The following is a 20,134-nucleotide window of genomic DNA, read 5'->3' on the forward strand; positions in this document are numbered from 1 at the left end:
TACTGAAGAGAAATACTCATGCACAACCTCACCCACATCCTCTGCATCCAAACATAGATTCTTTTCTTTATTCTTAAGTGGTCCTACCCTTTCTCTTGTTATCCTCTTATTCCTGACGTAGGTATAGAATGCCTTTGGATTCTCCTCAATCCTACTTGCTAAGGACTTTTCATGGACCCTCCTGGCTTTCCTAATTCCTTTTTTGAGTTCATTTCTAGCTTCTCTATAGTCCAATTGTGCTCTGTATGATTGTAACTTCCAAAGTTCTACATACTTCCCCTTTTTCTTCTTAACTAATTTCATCACTCCTCTGGACATCCAAGGTTCCCTTATTTTCCTCATTCACGTCCTTCCTTCCAATCAGGACATGCCTATCCTGTACTCTGTATTTGATCTTTAAACACTTTCCACATGCTCGACGTGGACTTGCCAGCAAAAAGGTTTTCCCAGTATACTCTACCAAGTTCCTGCCTTATGCCTTCATAGTTAGCCTTGCTCCAATTTAAAACCCTCCCGCTAGCCCCATACCTATTATCTATAGCTATCCTGAAAGTTCATGAGCTGTGGTCACTGTTCCCCAATTGCTCACCCACTGATAGGTGAGTCACCTGGCTAGCCTCATTACCCAACACCAGGTCCAAAATAGCCTCTCCCCTTGTTGGACTGTCAACATATTGATTAAGGAACCCCTCCTGGATACACCTAACAAATTCTGCCCCATCTAACCCCCTTGCACTAAAAAGGTCCCAATTTATATCAGGGAAGTTGAAATTCCCCATGTCCACACCCTGTAATTCTTACACATTTTCCTAATCTGTTTGCATATCCACTCCTCAATGTCCCAGTGACTATTGGGAAGTCTATAGTACACCCCCAAGAGAGTGATTGCACCTTTCCTATTCTTGAGTGCTACCCATATGGACTGTGTATCCACGCCCTCCATTACGTCTCCCCGGAGTGCAACTGATATATTATCTCTAATTAGTATTGCAACTCCTCCCCCTCTTTTACCCCCTTCTCTGTTCTTCCTAAAACTTTGAAACCCTGGTGCATCCATCACCCATTCCCGTCCCTTTCTCAACCAAGTCTCTGTAATGGTCACAAAACATCATAGTTATATGATTCCCTTATATGATGAGATGGACCTTTGACCGCACAATCTACCTTGGTATGACCTTGCACCTTATTGTCTACCTGCACTGAACTTATTCTGTAGCTGTGACGCTTTACTCTGTATTCTATTATTGTTTACTGACTGTAGCTCCACCTTCAATTCTATAATTCCAAGCAAGCACATCATCAGACTCCGAGACTTGGGATTCAACACCTCCCTCTGCAACTGGATCCTTGACTTTCTGACCAACAGACCACAATCAGTGAGGATAGGCAGCAACACCGCCAGCACGATTATTCTCAACAGTGGTGTCCTACAAGGCTGCATCCTCAGCTCTCTACCCTACTCCCTATATACTCATGACTGCATGGCCAGATTCTGCTCTAACTCCATCTGCAAGTTTGCAGATGATACCGCTGTAATGGGCCGTATCTCAAATAATGATGAGTCGGAGTACAGGAAGGAGATAGAGAGCTTAATGACATGGTGTCATGACAATGACTTTCCCTCAATGTCAGCAAAAAAGAGCTGGTCATTGACTTCAGGAAAAGGGGCGGTCTACATCAATGGTGCTGAGGTCGAGAGCTTTAAGTTCCGTGGAGTGAACATCACCAATTTCCTATCCTGGTCCAACCATGTAGACACCACGGCTAAGAAAGCTTACCAGCACCTCTACTTCCTCAGGAGGCTAAAGAAATTTGGCATGTCCCCTTTGACACGCACCAACTTTTATTGATGCACCACAGAAAGCATCCTATCTGGATGTGTCATGGCTTAGTACGGCAACTGCTCTGCCCAGGACCGCAAGAAACTGCAGAGAGTTGTGGATACAGCCCAGCACATCACGGAAACTAGCCTCCCCTCCATGGACTCTGTCTATACCTCTTGCTGCCTTGGTGAAGCAGTCAGCATAATCAAAGACCCCACCCATCTGGGACATTCTCTCTCGTCAGGCAGTAGATACAGGACCCTGAGGGCACATACCATCAGGCTCAAGGACAGCTTCTATCCCGCTGTTATAAGACTATTAAACGGTTCCCTTATATGATGAGATGGACTTTTGACCTCACAATCTACCTCATTATGACCTTGCACCTTATTGTCGACCTGCACAGCACTTACTCTGTAGCTGTGACACTTTACTCTGTATTCTGTTATTGTTTTTACCCTGAACTACCTCAATGCACCGTGTAATTAATTGATCTGGACGAACGGTACGCAAAACAAGTTTTATCGTTGTTCCTTGGTACAAGTGACAATAATAAACCAATTCCAAAACTCTTGTAATTTGCCCTTCTCCAATTTAATGCTCTCCTGCAAAGTCCATACTTATTTATAGCTATCTTAAGGAGGTGTGATCACAATTCTTGAAATGTTCTCCCACTGAAAGGTCAGTCACCTCATTTCCCAACACCAGGTCCAATATGGACCCTCCTACCTAATCTGCCTGCATATCTGTTCCTCCGTGACTGGGTGGCTATTGGAGGGTCTGTTGTCTTATCCCATCAGAGTGATTCCACCTTTCTTATTTTTGAGTTCTACCCATATAGACTTATTGGATGAGCCCTCCATTATGTCCCGTCTGAGTGCAGCTGTGATATTGTCCCTGATTAATAACGTAACTTCCCCCCACTCCCACTCTTACCTTTTCTAAAACATCAAAACCCTGGAACATGAAGCATCCAGTCCTGTTCCTCTATCAACCAAGTCTTTGTAATGGCCACAACATCATAGTCCCATGTACTGATCCATGCTCTTAAGTTTATTACTCCAACTCTTAATACTCCTAACATTGCAATAAGCACACTTCAACCCATCTGTCAATCTTGTCTATTAACTTGTCCCTGCATGCCTTTCTTTACAGACTTACTGGTCATGACATCTACTTTCCTCTTAATCACTCCACTTTCTGACCCAGTGCTCTGGTTCCTATCCCCCTGCCAAACTATTTTAAAACCTCCAGGATAGCACTAGTGAACCCAGCCAGAATATTGGTTCCCCTCCAGTTAAGGTGCAATCTGTCCCTCTTGTACAGGTGGCCCCTGCCCTAATGTTCCAAGAACCTGAAACTCTGCCCCTTGCACCAGTTTCTCAGCCACATACTCATCTGTTCAATCTTTCTATTCCTGCCTTGACTAGCATGTGGCATGGGGAGTAATCCAGAAATTACTACCTTTGAGGTCCTGCTTTTCCTAACTCCCTATACTCACTGCACAGGACCTCTTCCCCCTTTCTACTATGTTATTGGTGCCAATGTGCACCACAACCTCTGCCTGCTCACCTTCCCCATTGAGATGTTCTGCAGCCAATCCGAGACAGCCTCAACCCTGGCACGCAGGAGGCAACACACTATCCTGGTGTCTCTTTTGCGACCACAGAAGCTCCTGTCTGTCTCCCTAACTATAAAGTCTCCTATCACCATTGCTCTGGCTGACTTTACCCTTCGCTGCTGAGCCTCAGAGCCGGCCACTGACCTGGCTGCTGCGCCCTGATAAGGTCATCCTCACAGCAATATCCAAACAGAGGAGTATGTGGATGCATTGCCTCAAACATCTGCATTAACTTCCATTTGCCACTTTTCTGATATCTAACCAGTCTACCTGTATTACAAAGAACACAGCACAGTACAGGCCCTTTGGCCCACAATGCTGTGCTGACATTTTATCCTGCTCTAAGATCTATCGAACCCTTCCCTCCCAAATAGCTCCCCATTTCTCTATCATTCATGTGGCTATCTAAGAGTCTCTTAAACGTCCCTAATGTAGCTGCCTCCACAATCTCTGCCAGCAGTGCGTTCCACGCACCTACCACTCTCCGTGTAAAAAACTTACCTCTGACATCACACCCTATACTTTTCTCCAATCACCTTAAAATTATTCCCTTCATGTTAGCCACTTTCACCCTGGGAAAAAGACTCTGACTGTCCACTCAATCTATGCCTCTGATCATCTTGTACACCTCTATCAAGTCACCTCTCGTCCTCCTTCTCTCGAAAGAGAAAAGCCCTCGCTCACTCAACCTATCCTCATGTCATGCTCTCCAATCCTGGCAGCATCTTGGTAAATCTCCTCTGCACCCTCTCTAAAGCTTCCACATCCTTCCTATAATGAGGCGACCAGAACTGAACACAATACTCCAAGTGTGCTCTGGCTAGAGCAGCAACATTACCTCGTGGCTCTTGAACTCAATATCCTTACTAATGAAGGCCAACAGCCAACACACCATACGCCTTCTTAACAACTCTGTTGACCTGCGCGGCATCCTTGAGAGATCTACAGATGTGGACCCCAAGACCTCTCTGTTCCTCCACACTGCTAAGAGTCCTGCCATTAACCTTGTATTCTGCCGTCAAATTTGATCTCCTGAAGTGTATCACCACACTTATCCAGGTTGAACTCCATCTGCCACTTCTCAGCCTAGGTCTGCATCCTATCAATGTCTTGTAATCTATAGCAACCTTCTACACTATCCACAACACCATCAACCTTCATGTCATCAGCAAACTTACTAACCCACCCCTCCACATCCTCATCCAAGTCATTTATAAAAATCACAAAGAGCAGGGGTCCCAGAGTACATCCTTGTGGAACATCACTGATCACCAACCTCCAGGCAATAAACGCTCCATCTACCAACACCCTCTGTCTTCTATAGGTGAGTCAATTCTGAATCCACACAGCAAAGTTTCCCTGGATCCCATGCCTCCTGACTTTCTGAATGAGCCTTCCATGGGGAGCCATATCAAATGCCTTACTAAAATCCACATACACCACATTCACTGCTCTACCTTCATCAATGTGCTTTGTCACATCCTCAAAGAATTCAGTCAGGCTTGTGAAGCATGAACTGCCCCTCACAAAGCCATGCTGACTGTCTCTGATCAGCCTATGCTTCTCTAAATGCCCATAAATCCTGTCTCTAAGAATCTTTTCCAGTAATTTGAAGTAAGACCCACTGGTCTGTAATTCCCAGGGTTATCTTTACTCCCTTTCTTGAAAAAAGGAACAACATTTGCCACCCTCCAATCATCTGGCACTACTCCTGTGGTCAGTGAGGACGCGAAGATTGCCAAAGGCGCAGCAATCTCTTCCCTCGTTTCATGTAATAACCTTGGATATATCCCGTCCAGCCCCGGTGACTTATCTATCCTAATGCTTCTCAAAGGTTCCTGCACATCCTCTTTCATCACGTTGACACGCCCCAGCATATCAGCCTGTCATACGCTATCCTCACAAACGTCAAGGTCTCCCTCAGTGGTGAATACTGAAGCAAAGTATTCATTAAGGACCTCCCCTACCTCTTCCGACTCTTATCCCTGATCGGTCCTACCCTCACTCATCACCTTATTCTTCACATACACATAGAACACCTTAGGGTTTTCTTTGATCCTACTCGCCAAGGCCTTCTCATGCCCTCTTCTAGCTCTCCTAAATCCATTCTTAAGCTCCTTCCTGGCTACCATGTAACTCTCCAGAGCCCTGTCTGATCCATGCTTTCTAAACCTTAGGTAAGCTTCTTTCTTCCTCTTGACAATATATTCTACATCTCGTGTCAACCATGGTTCCTTCACTCTACCATCCTTACCCTGCCTCAATGGGACAAAGCTATCCAGAACCTCATGCAAGTACTCCCTAAACAACCTCCACATTTATGCTGTGCACATCCTCAAGAACATCTGTTCCCAATTTACGCTCCGAAGTTCCTGCCTAATAGCATCATAATTCCCCCTTGCCCAGTTAAATACCTTCCCATATCGTCTGCTCCTATCCCTTTCCAAGGCTACGGTAAGGGTCAAGGTGTTATGTTCACTGTCTCCAAAATGCTCTCCCACCGAGAGATCTGAAACCTGATTAGGCTCATTGCCTGGTACCAGGTCTAGTACGGCCTCTCCTCTAGTCGGCCTGTCCACATACTGTGTCAGGAATCCTTCCTGTACACACCGACCAAACTCCATCCCATCTATCCCCTTTACACTAAGGAGGTGCCAATCAATATTAGGGAAGTTGAAATCACCCATGACAACAGCCCTGTTATTTTTTCACCTCTACAAAATCTGCCTCCCAATCTGCTCCTCAGCGTCTCTGCTGCTACTGGGGGCGGGGGGGTCTGTAAAATACTCCCAATTGAGTGATCGCTCTCTTCCCGTTTCTGACTTCCACCCACACTGACTCGGTATTGGTATTGGTTTATTATTGTCACTTGTACCGAGGTACAGTGAAAATTTTGTCTTGCATATTGATCATACGGGTCAATTCATTACACAGTGCAGTTACATTGAGTTGGTAGAGAGTGCATTGAGGTAGTACAGGTAAAAACGAAAACAGTACAGAGTAAAGTGTCACAACTACACAGAAAGTGCAGTGCAATGCAATAAGGTGCAAGGTCATAACAAGGTAGATCATGAGGTAGATCTCATCGTATAACCTGATAGAGGCAGATAGAGGGGACCTGATAGAGGTATATAAGATGATGAGGGGCATTGATCGGGTGGATAGTCAGAGGCTTTTCCCCAGGGCTGAAATGGTGGCCACAAGAGGACATAGGTTTAAGGTGCTGGGGAGTAGTATAGAGGAGATGTCAGGGGTAAGTTTTTTTTACTCAGAGAGTGGTGAGTGCGTGGAATGGGCTGCTGGCAATGGTGGTGGAGGCAGATACGATAGGGTCTTTCAAGAGACTGTTGGATAGGTACATGGAGCTGAGAAAAATAGAGGTCTATGGGTAAGCCTAGTAATATCTAGGGTAGGGACATGTTTGGTACAGCTTTGTGGGCCGAAGGTCCTGAATTGTGCTGTAGGTTTTCTATGTTTCTATAAGAGAACCGTTCAATAGTCTTATCACAGTGGGACAGAAGCTGTCCTTAAGCCTGGTGGTACGTGCCCTCAGGCTCTTGTATCTTCTACCTGATGGAAGAGGAGAGGAGAGAGAGAATGACACAGGTGGGTGGCATCTTTGATTAGTAGATGATCACTGCAGGGCGTCCTCCCTTTCTACAGCTCTGACACTGTACCTGATCAGCAAAGCCGCTCCCCCACCTCTTTTACCTCCGTCCCTGTCCCTTTTGAAACATCTAAACCCTGGAATATCCAGCAGCCATTCCTACCCTTGCGACAGCCAAGTTTCTGTAATGGCCACCATACTTCCATGCTCAGCCCATCCAACTGACTGCAATTTTGCCCTTTCAACTCCCTATCCTTCCTCACAATCTTTCTACATGCTGCCTCTACTTGTATACTAAATGCACCAACCTCTGACCTGTTACTCGGGTTCCCAGCCCCCTGCCGAACTACTTCAAACCATCCCCAACAGTTCTAGCAAACCTGCCTGCAAGAATATTGTTCCCCCTGAAGTTCAGGGGTAGCCTGTCCCTCTTGTACAGGTCGTACATTCCCCAGAAGAGATCCCACTGATCAACAAATCTGAAACCCTGCCCCCTGCACCAACTCTTCAGTCATGCATTCATCTGCCAAGTCAACCTATTCTAACCCTCGCTGGTGCGTGGCACAGGCAGAAATCCAGAGATTACTCCCCTTGATGTCCTGCTTTTCAGCTTCCTACCTAGCTCCCTTTATTCCCTCTTAAGGACCTCATCTCTTTTCCTACCTATATCATTGGTACCAATATGTACCATGACCTCTGGCTGTTCGCCCTCCCCCTTCAGAATGCTGTGGACCCGATCTAAGACGTCCCTGACCCTGGGAGGCAACATATCATTCGGGAGTCTCTTTCACGTCCACAGAATCTCCTGTCTGCCCCCCTTACTATCGAATTCCCTATCACTACCGTTCTTCTCCCCCCTTCCCTTCTGCCCCACAGAACCAGGCTTAGTGCTAGAGACCTGGTCACTGTGGCTTTCCACTGGTAGGTCATTCCCCCCCAACAGTATCCAAAGCAGTATCCCTGTTATTGAGGGGAACAGCCACAGGGGTACTCTGCACTACCTGCCTATTCTCCGTCCTTCTCCTGACAGTCACCCAGCTACCTGCCTCTTGCAGCTTAGGAGTGACTGACTCCTTGTAGCTCTTATCAATGAACTCCTCATTATCCTGTAGGAGCCGAAGGTCATCCAGCTGCATCTTCAGTTCCCTAATACAGTCTGTAAGGAGCTGCAGCTGGATGCACCTTGTGCAGATGTAGTCATCAGGGAGACTGGATGTCTCCCAGAACTCCCACATCTCACAAGATGAACACACCAGTGCCATTCTAACTACTCTGGCCTGGCACTAAAGGAAAAATCAAAGAACGAAAGAAATTTACCAGAGACTTACCTTAGCCTCCAGGTCTTCTCCCCAAATCCTCTTGAGCCAAAACCTCAGCTCCCCACTCTAACCCTGGTCCACTCACACAATGACCGCTCCCAAAATAGCCACTCTGCTTAGACCTACCTTCCTTTTATTTGCTGCTGTTAATTAGCCAATCAGCTTTTAACAATTTGCAAATGTGCCTCGTTTAGACTCTTGCAAGGTGAAGCTCACAAGCACACGTACAGAGACACACCTCTTTTCAAAGCTCCCACTCCAAATCTTGCTCCAACTCCCAGCTCTTCAAGGTGAAACTCCTTCATGAGGGGTTTAGGTATGGTGGACAGACAGAAGCTGTTCCCATTAGCTGATGGTTCAAGGACTAGCGGAAAGAGACTTAAAAGGGGAATTGATACGGGGATGTGCTCTAAAATGTTTTTTATATGCAAACATTATGTGATCATTTTGAACTCTCTGCCTGTAATGGTAGTACAAATTGGAGCTATGAAAGAGGAACTATACTAGCCACATGTGAGAAAATAATCTGCAGGGATATGGGGAGAGAGTGAGGAAATGGGACTGAGTAGATTCCCCTGCAAGGAGTCAGCATGGACTCAGCAGCTGCTGTTACAGTTCTATGATTCTATGATAATATCAAATCATTTGTCATGCAATATTAACAAATCTAAAATTTAAATCGGTTGGACCTTCTGGAATTCTGATTCTTACATACTGCAGGACACTCTACCTGAAGTTTGCTGACCATTTCTTCAAACAACTTCCGAGCTTCTGGGCTGCCTGGCTCCTCAAAGTAATCAGTTATCCCAATATGCACCACAATAGATTTTAAACTGCGACAGACACCTTGTAAAGAAAAAAATAATAGTTATGATGAGAGACAAGATTCTAATTCAGAGAGCCATAGAGTTGTACAGCATAGAAACAGGCCCTTCAGCCCACTGCGTTTATACCAACCATCATGGAAACAGGCCATTTGCCCCAATTGGTCCAATGCTGACCAAGATTCCCACCTAAACTGGTCCCATTTGCCTGCGTTTGGCCCATACCTGTCCAAGTACCTATTAAATGTTGTTAATGTACCTGCCTCAACCACTTCCTCTGGCAGCTCATTCCATACTATGTGAAAAAGTTGCCCGTCAGGTTCCTATTCAATCTCTTCCCTCCACCTTAAACCTATACCCTTTCGTTCTTGATTCCCCCAACACTGGGAAAAAGACTGTGCGCATTGACCCCATCTATGCCCCTCATGATTTTATACACCTCTATAAGATCATCCCTGATTCTCTTATGCTCCAATGAAAAAAGTGCCAACCTGCTCAGCCTCACTCCACAACTCTGTCCCTCAAGTCCCAGCAACACCCTCATAAATCTCCTCTGCACTCTTTCCAGCTTAATGCCATCTTTCCTATAGCAGGGCAACCAAAACTGAACACAGTATTCCAAATGTGGCCTCACCAATGTTTTGTACAAGGTCCTGCCCTATTTCCCAAGAATAGGTCAAGCTTTGCTCTCTCCCTAGTAGGGCCTTCTGTATATTGCCCAAGGAAACTTTTCTGAGCACACTTAACGAATTCCACCCCATTTAAGCCCTTAGCACTATGACAGTGTCAGGATATTAGGAAAGCTAAAATCTCCTACTATGACAACCCTATTATTCTTGCAACTCTCCGCAATCTCCCTACATATCTGTTCCTCTAATTCCCGTTGACTATCAGGAGGCCTATAGTACAATCCCAACAAGGTGACCATCCCCTTCTTATTTCTTGCCTCCATCCATAAAGCCTCACTGGATGATCCCTCGGTAATTCCATCTCTGACTACTGCCATGACGTTCTCTTTAATCAGAAATGCAACTCCTCCTCCTCTCTTTCCTCCACCTCAATCCCGCCTAAAACACCTGTACCCTGGAGTGTTTATCTGCCAGTTCTGCGCCTCCCTCAGCCATGTTTCTGTAATGCTATAATATCCCAGTCCAATGTAGCTATCTATGCCGAGTTCATCCACCTTACTTGTCAGGCCTCGAGTGAAATACACACAATTTAATCCAACAGTCTTTCCTCGCTCCATGCTATCCTGCTGCCTGTCTGGTTTACTGACCTTACTGTTGTTGAATTCTGTCTCAAGTTCCTGCCTTCTGTCTGCTTCACTTTTGCTTTGGATCCCATTCTCCTGCCAATCTAGTTTAAATCCTCTCTTGTGCTTTGGTTGATGGGAAGGTTTCAACTAGATTGGTGGGGGAGGGGGGTGGCGGGGGTGGGGGGCAGAGTGGGTTCCTGAGCAGCAATGAGACAGATGAGGAGTTGGGGCAAATACTGCAGTCAATGAGAGTAAGTTTAGCAGACAGGAGAAACATAGAGGGAGAGGAAAGACAGGTGGTTTAAGCTGCATTTATTTCAATGCAAGAGGAATGACAGGTAAGGAGGATGAGCTCAGGGCATGGCTTAGGGTGCTGGGATATTATAGCCATAACAGAAACATGGCTGAGAGAAGGGCAGGACTGGCAGCTCAATGTTCCAGGGTACAGATGCTACAGGTGTGATAGAGGTAGAGGTAAGGGGGTGGGGGGACAGTTGCCTTTTGATGAGAGAGGACATACAACAGTGCTTATGTTCTTGGGGGAATCATCCAGCAAGGCTATATGGGTAGAACGCAGAAACAAGAACATAGAACAGTACAGCAAAGGAACAGGCCCTTCCAATTAGGCTAATGATGCCTAATAAAACTAACCCCCTTCCGGCTGCACATTGTCCATATCCTTCCAGTCTCTGCAAATTCATGTGCCTATCCAAGAGCTACCCTGTTATTCTTACAGCTATCTGCGATCTCCCTATACATCTACTCCTTTAATTCCTGCTTAGTATTTGGGAGTCTATAATACAGTCCCACCAAAGTGATCATCCCCTTCTGAAAGTAGCCGCACAAGTCGATAGGGCTTTTAAAGAAGGCATAAGATGAGTCGAGGCAGTGAATTCAAGAGCCAGGAAATTATGTTGCCGCTTTAAAAAACTCTAGTTAGGCTGCATCTGGAGTATTGCATTCAATTCTGGTCACCCCATTCTAGGGAAGATGTGGAGGCTTTGGAAAGGGTGCAGAAGAGGTTTACCAGAATGCTGCCTGGATTAGAGGGCATGTGCTGGTTGGACAAATTGGTGTTGTTTCCCCTGCGGTGGTGGAGGCTGAGGGGAGACCTTTTATTAGATTATGAGAGGCGTAGACAAAGTAGACAGCCTTTTCCCATGGTCAAAATATCTAATACCAGAGGGCATGCATTTAAGGTGAGAGGGGGAAAGTTCAAAGTAGATGTGCGGGTTAAGTTTTTTGGTACACATACAGGGGTGGGGCTTAGAGGGATATGGGCCGAATGCAGGAAATTGGGACAAGCTGGATGGGCAGCATGGTTGGCATGGATTCGTTGGGTCGAAGGGCCTGCATTCGTGCTGTATTGCTCAATGACTCTATTAATGGGAGGTTTTAACTTCCTTAATATTGACGGGGTCACCCATAGTGCAAAGGGCTTGGACGAGGAGTTTGTTAAATGTGTCCAAGTAAGTTCCCTTAATCACCATATAGAGAGACCTACTAGAGAGCATGGAAGAATGGACCTCCTCTTAGGGAACAAGGTAGGGCAAGTGACTGAAGTGTCAGTGGGGGAGCACTTGGGGTCCAGTGACATAATTCTATTAGTTTTAAAATAGTTCTGGAGAAAGATAGGATGGGTCCACATATTAAAGTCCTAGATTGGGGCAAAGTCTTGGATTATATTTCTGTTCCTCTCTTTCTCTCTCAACTTGTATTAATGTCATTATGTTTATTTTGCCATGTAAGTTATGCATAAGTTATGCTAATTTAAGTTTGTAATGCACTGTGTTGCTGCAGCAAAAGCTAATTTGCATGACCTTTATACCTTGGACTTGAATTTGGACTCAGAAGTTTGCAAATTTTGAAGGTTTTAGACGCCTGAGGAGATTCAGTTTGTCTACAAGAATTATCTCAAACTTCTCCAGATGCATTATGGAAAGTATCATGGTTTGTATCTTAGCCTGGTATGGCAACTGCTCTGCTCTGGAATGGCAGAACATGCAGGGAGCGGTAAACACTACCCAGTAATCACAGGACACAGATTTAAGGGCAGAGGGGAGAAATTTAAAGGAGATCTGAGGAATGAGTTTTTCAAGAGGGTGGTTATCATCTGGAATGAGCTTCCAGAGGACGTGATGGAGGCAGATAGAATTAAAACACAGAAGGCATTTGGACCAGTGTTTGTATAGGATGCAGGCATAATGAAAGCACAATGGGTTTAGCGTAGATAGGCATCATGGTGAGCATGGACGAGGACGGTTGAAAGGGCCTTTTTCTGTGCTGTACAATTCTAGCATGCTGGAATAGCTTGGCAAGAGGCTCAGTAGATTCAGTGTCTGCACACAAGGTCACCCAGGTCCAACTGAACAATAACATTTCCCATTCTTTCACCATTTAAAAAAATGTCTTTTTTCTTATCTCTTATATCCCCACGTTTTTCCACTTTGCATTAGGGTTAGGGTTAGTCTACGCTTCTCTCTGCCTCAGGAAAGCAGCCAAAATAAACAAAGATCCCTCCCACCCTGGACATTCTTCTCCCCCCTCCCATCAGGCAGAAGATATAAAAGCTTGAAAGCACATACCGCCAGGCTCATGGACAACTTTTATCCTGCTTGGGACCATTGAATGGTTCCCAAGTATGATAAGATGGACTCTTGACCTCACAATCTACCTCGTCATGGCCTTGCACCTTATTGTCTACCTGCACTACACTTTCTCTGTAACTGTAACACTATATTCTGCACTCTAGTATTGCTTTCCCCTTTGTACTATCTCAATGTAATGATGTGTTGAAATGATCTGTATGGATGGCACCTAAAACAAAGATTTTCATTGTACCTCGGTACATGTGACAATAATAAGATATTAAGATTTCTTTATTAGTCACACGTACATTGAAACACAAAGTGAAATGCACCTTTTGCGTAGTGTGTTCCGGGGGCAGCCTGCAATCGTTGCCACGCTTCCGGCGCCAACATAACATGCCCACAACTTCCTAACCCGTACGTCTTTTGGAACGTGGGAGGAAACTGGAGCACCCGGAGGAAACCCACACAGACACGGGGAGAACGTACAAACTCCTTACAGACAGTGGCCAGAATTGAACCCGGGTCTCTGGCACTGTAAAGCATTACGCTAACCACTACAGTACAGTGCCTGCCTTAAACCAATTACAAATTAATACTTTGCCTGTGTGAAATGTATTGAATGGTTCCAAGAACAAATATACTTACTGTTAAAATGTAGCAGAGCTTTTGGTGTGACTGGAGTTGATGTTAATACCAACATTTCTAATCCCTTTAGACCCTCCCGACAAACTTCTGCTGCTACTTCCTGGTTTATTTCAGTCACATGATCAAGTTCCAGTACTTGCAAACGGATACAGTTCCGAGCTGAGAAATAAATTTCAACCAGAGAGTGAAAAATAAATATCATAATACAACTTCTACAGTTCAGAAGAAAACTAGTGACACACTATTCTAAACTCATGGACTTAATGCACATTTTATCATTTGACTCCACAATCGGTTTCTCAGCTTAACCTTTTCACCACAGGCATATTGTTACCAATCTTGTCTCCGAAGAACCTGCTGCTTTTTTTTGGGGGTTTTACATACTCATACTGTAACAATGATTGAAGACTTTTGAGTCTACCCACCGACAGCAAAAAAAAAACAGGGAAACAGAGGGAGCAATCTGCAATGAGAAACCAAATATTGAAAAAGAAATATTTGCATTCACATTGTGCCTTACACATCTTAGAGACATAGAGTTGTAGAGAACAGAAATAGGCCTTCAGTCCAATGAGTCTGCGCTGGCAATCAAGCATCCATTTTACACTAGTCTTGTTTTATTCTCCCCAGATCCTCTCTTTCAGGAGATTCCAAAATACTTCACTACCAATGAATTACTTGTGAAGTGCAATCACTGTTGTAATATAGGGAAGACAAGAATTTGTACACCAAGCTGCCAGAACAATTTGGTAATGGCCAGATGTGTATATTAAGCATGAAGAGGTATATTTTGGCCTCAACACACGAAGGATAACTGCCCTGCATCTCTTCAAAAAAATGTCACGGTGTCTTTTAATTCCACTTGAGTTCTTCCAATTAACATCTCATCCAAATAACCATACCTCCAACAGAGTAAAATTCTCAGTTTCACAATGGAGTGTCAGCACAAATCTGTGTTCAAGTTACTAAGTAGTCATTGAACCCACAGTTATCTGACACAGAGGTAACAGTACTATCTGCTGACACTTATAGGAATAATTGTATCAAGAATTACACAAAGGGGCACAGATGTTTTGATGGGGAGGTACAGTCACAGGACAGTACAGTACAGAGGAGTACAAAGTGTTACGGATTAGGTTACTATTTGGTGAATGTCCCTTTAAGACATAGCACAGTCGTGTGTGCGTGTATGACAACAAAAGGAGATAAGAACGTGCTGACGTTTTGGAGCAGACAGTCAGAGAAGAGAGAGAGGGAGAGGGACAACCCGCCTGCTGGTCTCTGTATCAATGGATGAGAAACAGTAACTGTGTCTGTCACTACAATCCACGAATAATCCAGTGGAGTCCACTTTGTCATTAGCCTGTAGAGGGAAACAGGTATTTGTGTGGATGGCCACGATTTGAATGCCTTTCGGGGTGGCAGATACTTCGGAACAAAGTAACGGAGACCTTTGGGGACTGAGGTGTCGTATGGGTTCCATCGTGGAACATTTGGATTTCGTAACTTCTCTCTATTTTCTCTCTACATCTTCTCTTCAGTCAATGGTGGTTTCACCTTATGGCTTGCTGAACTAAACTTTACGAACCATTCCTGGACTTGGAGTTTGGGAATTTGCCACACACACACACACACACACACACACACACACACACACACACACACACACACACACACACACACACACACACACACACACACACACACACACACACACACACACACACACACACACACACACACACACACACACACTTTGGGTTTAGTTTTGGGGTTAATGTTTAATTTCTAACTTTTTTACTTCTAATATCCTAACATTTTTACTTTTATTCTTCTTATTATCATAAGTAGTTATTAATAAAATAGTTTCTAACACTTATACGTGGTGTGTTTCTTTTGTTACTGGTATGTAAAAGTACAGTACAGAGGAGAAACAGTAAATACAGTAGGCAGCACAGGAGGGTAAATGCATACAAGGATACAAAGATAAATTCCTACTATTTTAATGCAAAACAGAAGGATTGTTAAAAAGGAGGTGGTATTGCACATTAGCCAAGGTATGCATTACATCAGTTTTAAAGGAGCATATCATACAAGGCTCCTCAAATGAGGCCATATGGGTAGAGATTTGCTGGGTAGTAAGGGCAGGCAGGCAGTGCAGGAGTCCCCTGTGGTCATTCCCTTCTCAAACTGGTATACCATGGTGGATACTGATGGGGGTGGGGGGGGGAATGGCATCCCAGTAACATCCCAGTTTGTGACATCAAGACTGGAAGAGCAAATGTGTTAGGGGACTTGTCAAGAGGCAGATAGGCACTTCTGTGGCCATAAACGAGACTTGAGGATGGCATGTTGCTTCATTGGTGCTAGGGTCAAGAATATCTTGGAGCAGCTGCAGGATATTCTGAAGGGGGAGGGTGAACAGCAAGTAGTCGTGGTACATACAGGCACCAATGACAAAGGTAGGAGAAGGATGAGGTCATGTAACATGAGTTTAGGAGCGAGGTAGCTGTTATGAGAACAAAACCTCAAAGATTGTAATCACAGCCCGGCACATTACAGACACCAGCCTCCCAGCCTCCCCTCCTTGGACTAGGTCTTTACCTCTCGCTGTCTTGGTGAAGCAGCCAGCATAATCAAAGACCCCACCCACCTGGGACATTCTCTCTTCTCTCCTCTTCCATTGGGTAGAAGATACAGGAGCCTGAAGGCATGTACCACCAGACTTAAGGACAGCTTCTACCCCACTGTGTTAAGACCATTGAACAGTTCCCTTATATAATGAGATGGACTATGACCTCACCATCTACCTGGTTGTGACCTCACACCTTATTGCACTGCACTTTCTCTGTAGCTGTGACACTTTACTCTGTACTGTTATTGTTTTTACCTGTACTACATCAATGCACTCTGTACTGACTCAATGTAACTGCACTGTGTAATGAATTGACCTGCATGATCGGTTTGTAAGACAAGCTTTTCACTGTACCTCGGTACAAGTGACAATAATAAACCAATACCAATACTATATATTGTTTCTGGTGCCACGAGCTAGAGAATATAGGAATAGGAAAGGTCAGAGGAATGCATGGCTGAAGGGATGGTGCAAGGGGATGGGGTTTAGATTCCTGGATAATTGGGACCATTTCTGGGGAAGATGGAGCAGTACAAAAGGATGGGTAACAGCTAAATCAAAATGGAACTAAAATCCTAGCAGGAAAGTTTGCTAGTGCTACTGGGGAAGGTTTAAACTGAGTTGGCAAGAGAATGGGGCTCAAAGTAGCTGGGTACAGTACCCAGAGGAGAAAAAGATAGTAACTCCAGTAGGTACAGCAGGAGGGCAACTGCACAAGCAGGGAATACCAGCTACGTTGATGTTATTTTTATATTTTTCTTCCTACTCCATGACTCAATGTAGAAAGCAGCATCAACCATTGTACACGGCTCTCTTCGACCCCATTAAAAAACTTCCAACTCCATTGCATGAAAGCGGTAATAGGTAATCCTCAAGTTCGGCAGCCCTCAAAGTTTCTGAATTTGTTACAAAATGAAATGCAAGACATGGTTCAAGCCAACTGATCCATCACAGACCCAAACCAAGTACAGGCTGGGGTCAAGCCATGTCCTTGGATCAATCCTCTTCTCAATCAGCTTTAGTGCAATACTGCACCTTCCCTCCACAGGAGTGGATCTACAGAGTAATGGGAAACTGTTAAACCCTCCTCTCTCTGTTCCAGAACCAAGGTCATCTCAATCTCAATCACAGACCTTCCAGTACACAGAATACTGCACATTCAGAGGCCAAGTTCTAAGTTGTTAACTGTTTCAATGAAGCAGGCAGGAAGACAGGGTTTACACTATATATCTTGAAAACATAGTTACTTTACCAACCTTTCCTCACCATCCCAGTAATTAATCACTTTCCATTTCTCAGGAACTACCTGTCAGTGAAGCAGACATTGATGATCAAATTCACCACTGCCTCTTGTGCACAAGAGGTCTTTGATGACCAGAAGACGTGTCTGAATGATTTCAAAGTCTCCTTAAATAAAAGATCATTCTCACCAACACATAGGGATGTCTGGCCCATGACCACTCAAACCAGAGGAGGAGCATTTAGAAAATCTATTTTAATTCAAGGAGCGACTAGTAATGTAGGTGAACTTAAAGCTTTAATTAACACCTGGAAATATGATATTATTGCCAGTTTCCTTGGGAAAAAAAATCGTGTGCATACCACCAGCACGTCTCCCGTCCCACCAGGGGCCCAAAACATCCTTGACCATTGCTACGCAACCAAAGATGCCTCCAAATCCATCCCCCACCCTCACATTGGTAAATCAGACCACCAGGCTATGCTCCTTCTCCCTGCACATAAACAGAAACTGAAACACCAGGATCTAGAACAGAAAGTCGTACAGCGCTGGTTTGAGGAAATAGGTGAGCTTCTACGCGACTGCTTTGAGTTGGTAGACTGGTCCATATTCTAAGACTCAGAAGCCAACCAAAATGAGTATGTCACCACCTCAAGGACTTTATCAGCAAGTCTGTTGAGGACTGTCTATCAAAGAGGTCAATCTGGGTGTTCCCAAACCGGAAACTATGGATAAACTGGGAGATCCACTCCCTACTGAAGTCCAGGACTGTGGTGTCCAAATCAGGTGATGCTGACCTACACAAGAAATCGAGATGCAACCTTTGTAAAGCTATCAGAGATGCCAAGAGACCAGACCAGCTGTCGGTTGTGGCAGGGCTTACATGCTATAAAGGGCTACAAAATGAAGTTGGGCAGCCTCGCCAACAACAGCACACCCCATCCTGAGGAGCTTAATGCATCCTATGCTTGTTCTGAACAGAAGGGGAATAGAATGTCACCACCTGCCCCGACAGCCTCCAATGCACCTGAACCTACAGTCACCGCTGCGTGAGTGAACCCGCAGAAAGTACCTCGCCCAGATGAAGTCTGCGCCCTCGTGATAAAATGGACTCTTGACCTCAGAACCTACCTCGTTACGACCTTGCACCTTATTGTCTACTTTCTCTATAACTGTAACACTTTATTCTGCATTCTGTTATTGTTTTACCTTGTACTACCTCAATGCACTGTGTAATGAATTGATCTGTATGAATAGTATGCAAGACAAGTTTTTCACTGTACCTCAGTACATGTGACAATAATAAACCAATTTACTGTTTAACGTGTTCTTAGATGCTGCACAGATCAGCTGGAGGGGGTATTTGCGGACATTTTTCATAATTATCTTGAAACTAATGAAATTATGATCACTAAATCCACAGTGTTCCCCTGCACACACTTCTGTCTCCCGCCCTGTCTCGTTCCCTAAGAGGAGATCCAGTATCGCACTCTCTCCGGTTGGGACCTTAACATATTGATTGAGGAAACTTTTCTGAATACATTTGACAAACTTGATTCCATCTGGTCCTTTTACAGTATGGGAGTCCCAGTCAATATGTGGAAAGTTAAAATCACCTACTATCACAACTTTATATTTCCTGCAACTGTCCATCCAAATTACCTTAGTAGTTGAGCCCTCCAGTATGTCCTCTCTGAGCACTGCCACAACATTTTCCCTGATGAGTAATGCCACCCCTCCCCCTTTAATACCTCCCTCTCTATCATGTCTAAAACATCGAAACTCCAGAATATTGAGCTGCCAGTCCTGCCCCTCCTGCAACCAAGTCTCACTAATGGCTACAACATCATAATTCCACGTGCCAATCCATGCTGGAAGAACATCTGCCTTACCTACAATACTCCTTGCATTGAAATAAACTCAACTCTGAACATTATTCCCACCACGCTCAACCTTTCGGTTTCCATCTTTGTCTGTTGTCTTAACATCTATTTTCCCCACAGCCTCTCCACTTGCTGCCCTGCCTCTCTGGTTTCCACCCCCTGCAACTCTTGTTTAAACACCCCCGAGCAGCACGAACAAACCTTCCTGTAGGGATATTGGTCCCCCTCCAGTTCAGGTGCAAACCATCCTGTTTGTACAGATCCCCCCGCCCTGGAAGAGAGCCCAATGATCTAAAAACCTGAAGCCCTCCCTCCTGCACCATCTGCTTAGCCACATGTTGAACTGCACTATCTTCCTATTTCTTGCCTCAGTAGTTCATGGCACGGGTAGTAATCCTGAAATCACCACCCTGGAGGTCCTGTCTTTTAACTTAGCACCTAACTCCCTGAACTCACTTTGCAGGACCTCGTCACTTTTCTTGCCTATGTCATTGGTACCAACATGTACCACGACCTCTGGCTGCTCACACTCCCCCTTAAGAATGCTATGGACTCGATCCGAGAAGTCTCTGACCCTGGCACCTGGGAGGCAACATACCATCCAAGAGTCTCGTTCTCATACACAGAAACTCCTGTCTGCTCCCCTGATCACTACCGCTTGCCTCTTCTTCCTCCTTCCCTTCTAAGCTAA

At 44.9% G+C, this 20,134-nt stretch overlaps 1 protein-coding gene across 3 annotated transcripts in view; it reads right to left on the reverse strand.

Annotated features, from left to right (window-relative positions):
• Positions 1-20,134, reverse strand: part of fbxo41 (F-box protein 41) — a 254,843-nt gene that overhangs the window by 14,986 nt on the left and 219,723 nt on the right. For 2 of the 3 annotated variants that reach the window (XM_052044671.1, XM_052044682.1), the window contains exons 11-12: positions 13,686-13,844; positions 9,101-9,216 (exon numbers count right to left, since the gene is read on the reverse strand). In XM_052044671.1, coding sequence (XP_051900631.1) covers positions 9,101-9,216; positions 13,686-13,844 — 275 coding nt within the window. Of the gene's footprint in view, positions 1-9,100; positions 9,217-13,685; positions 13,845-20,134 lie in introns of those variants that run through there. The other variant, XM_052044691.1, reaches the window with a different exon arrangement.

Source organism: Pristis pectinata, chromosome 2, assembly GCF_009764475.1.
Source record: "Pristis pectinata isolate sPriPec2 chromosome 2, sPriPec2.1.pri, whole genome shotgun sequence".
NCBI classification, from domain to species: domain Eukaryota; kingdom Metazoa; phylum Chordata; class Chondrichthyes; order Rhinopristiformes; family Pristidae; genus Pristis; species Pristis pectinata.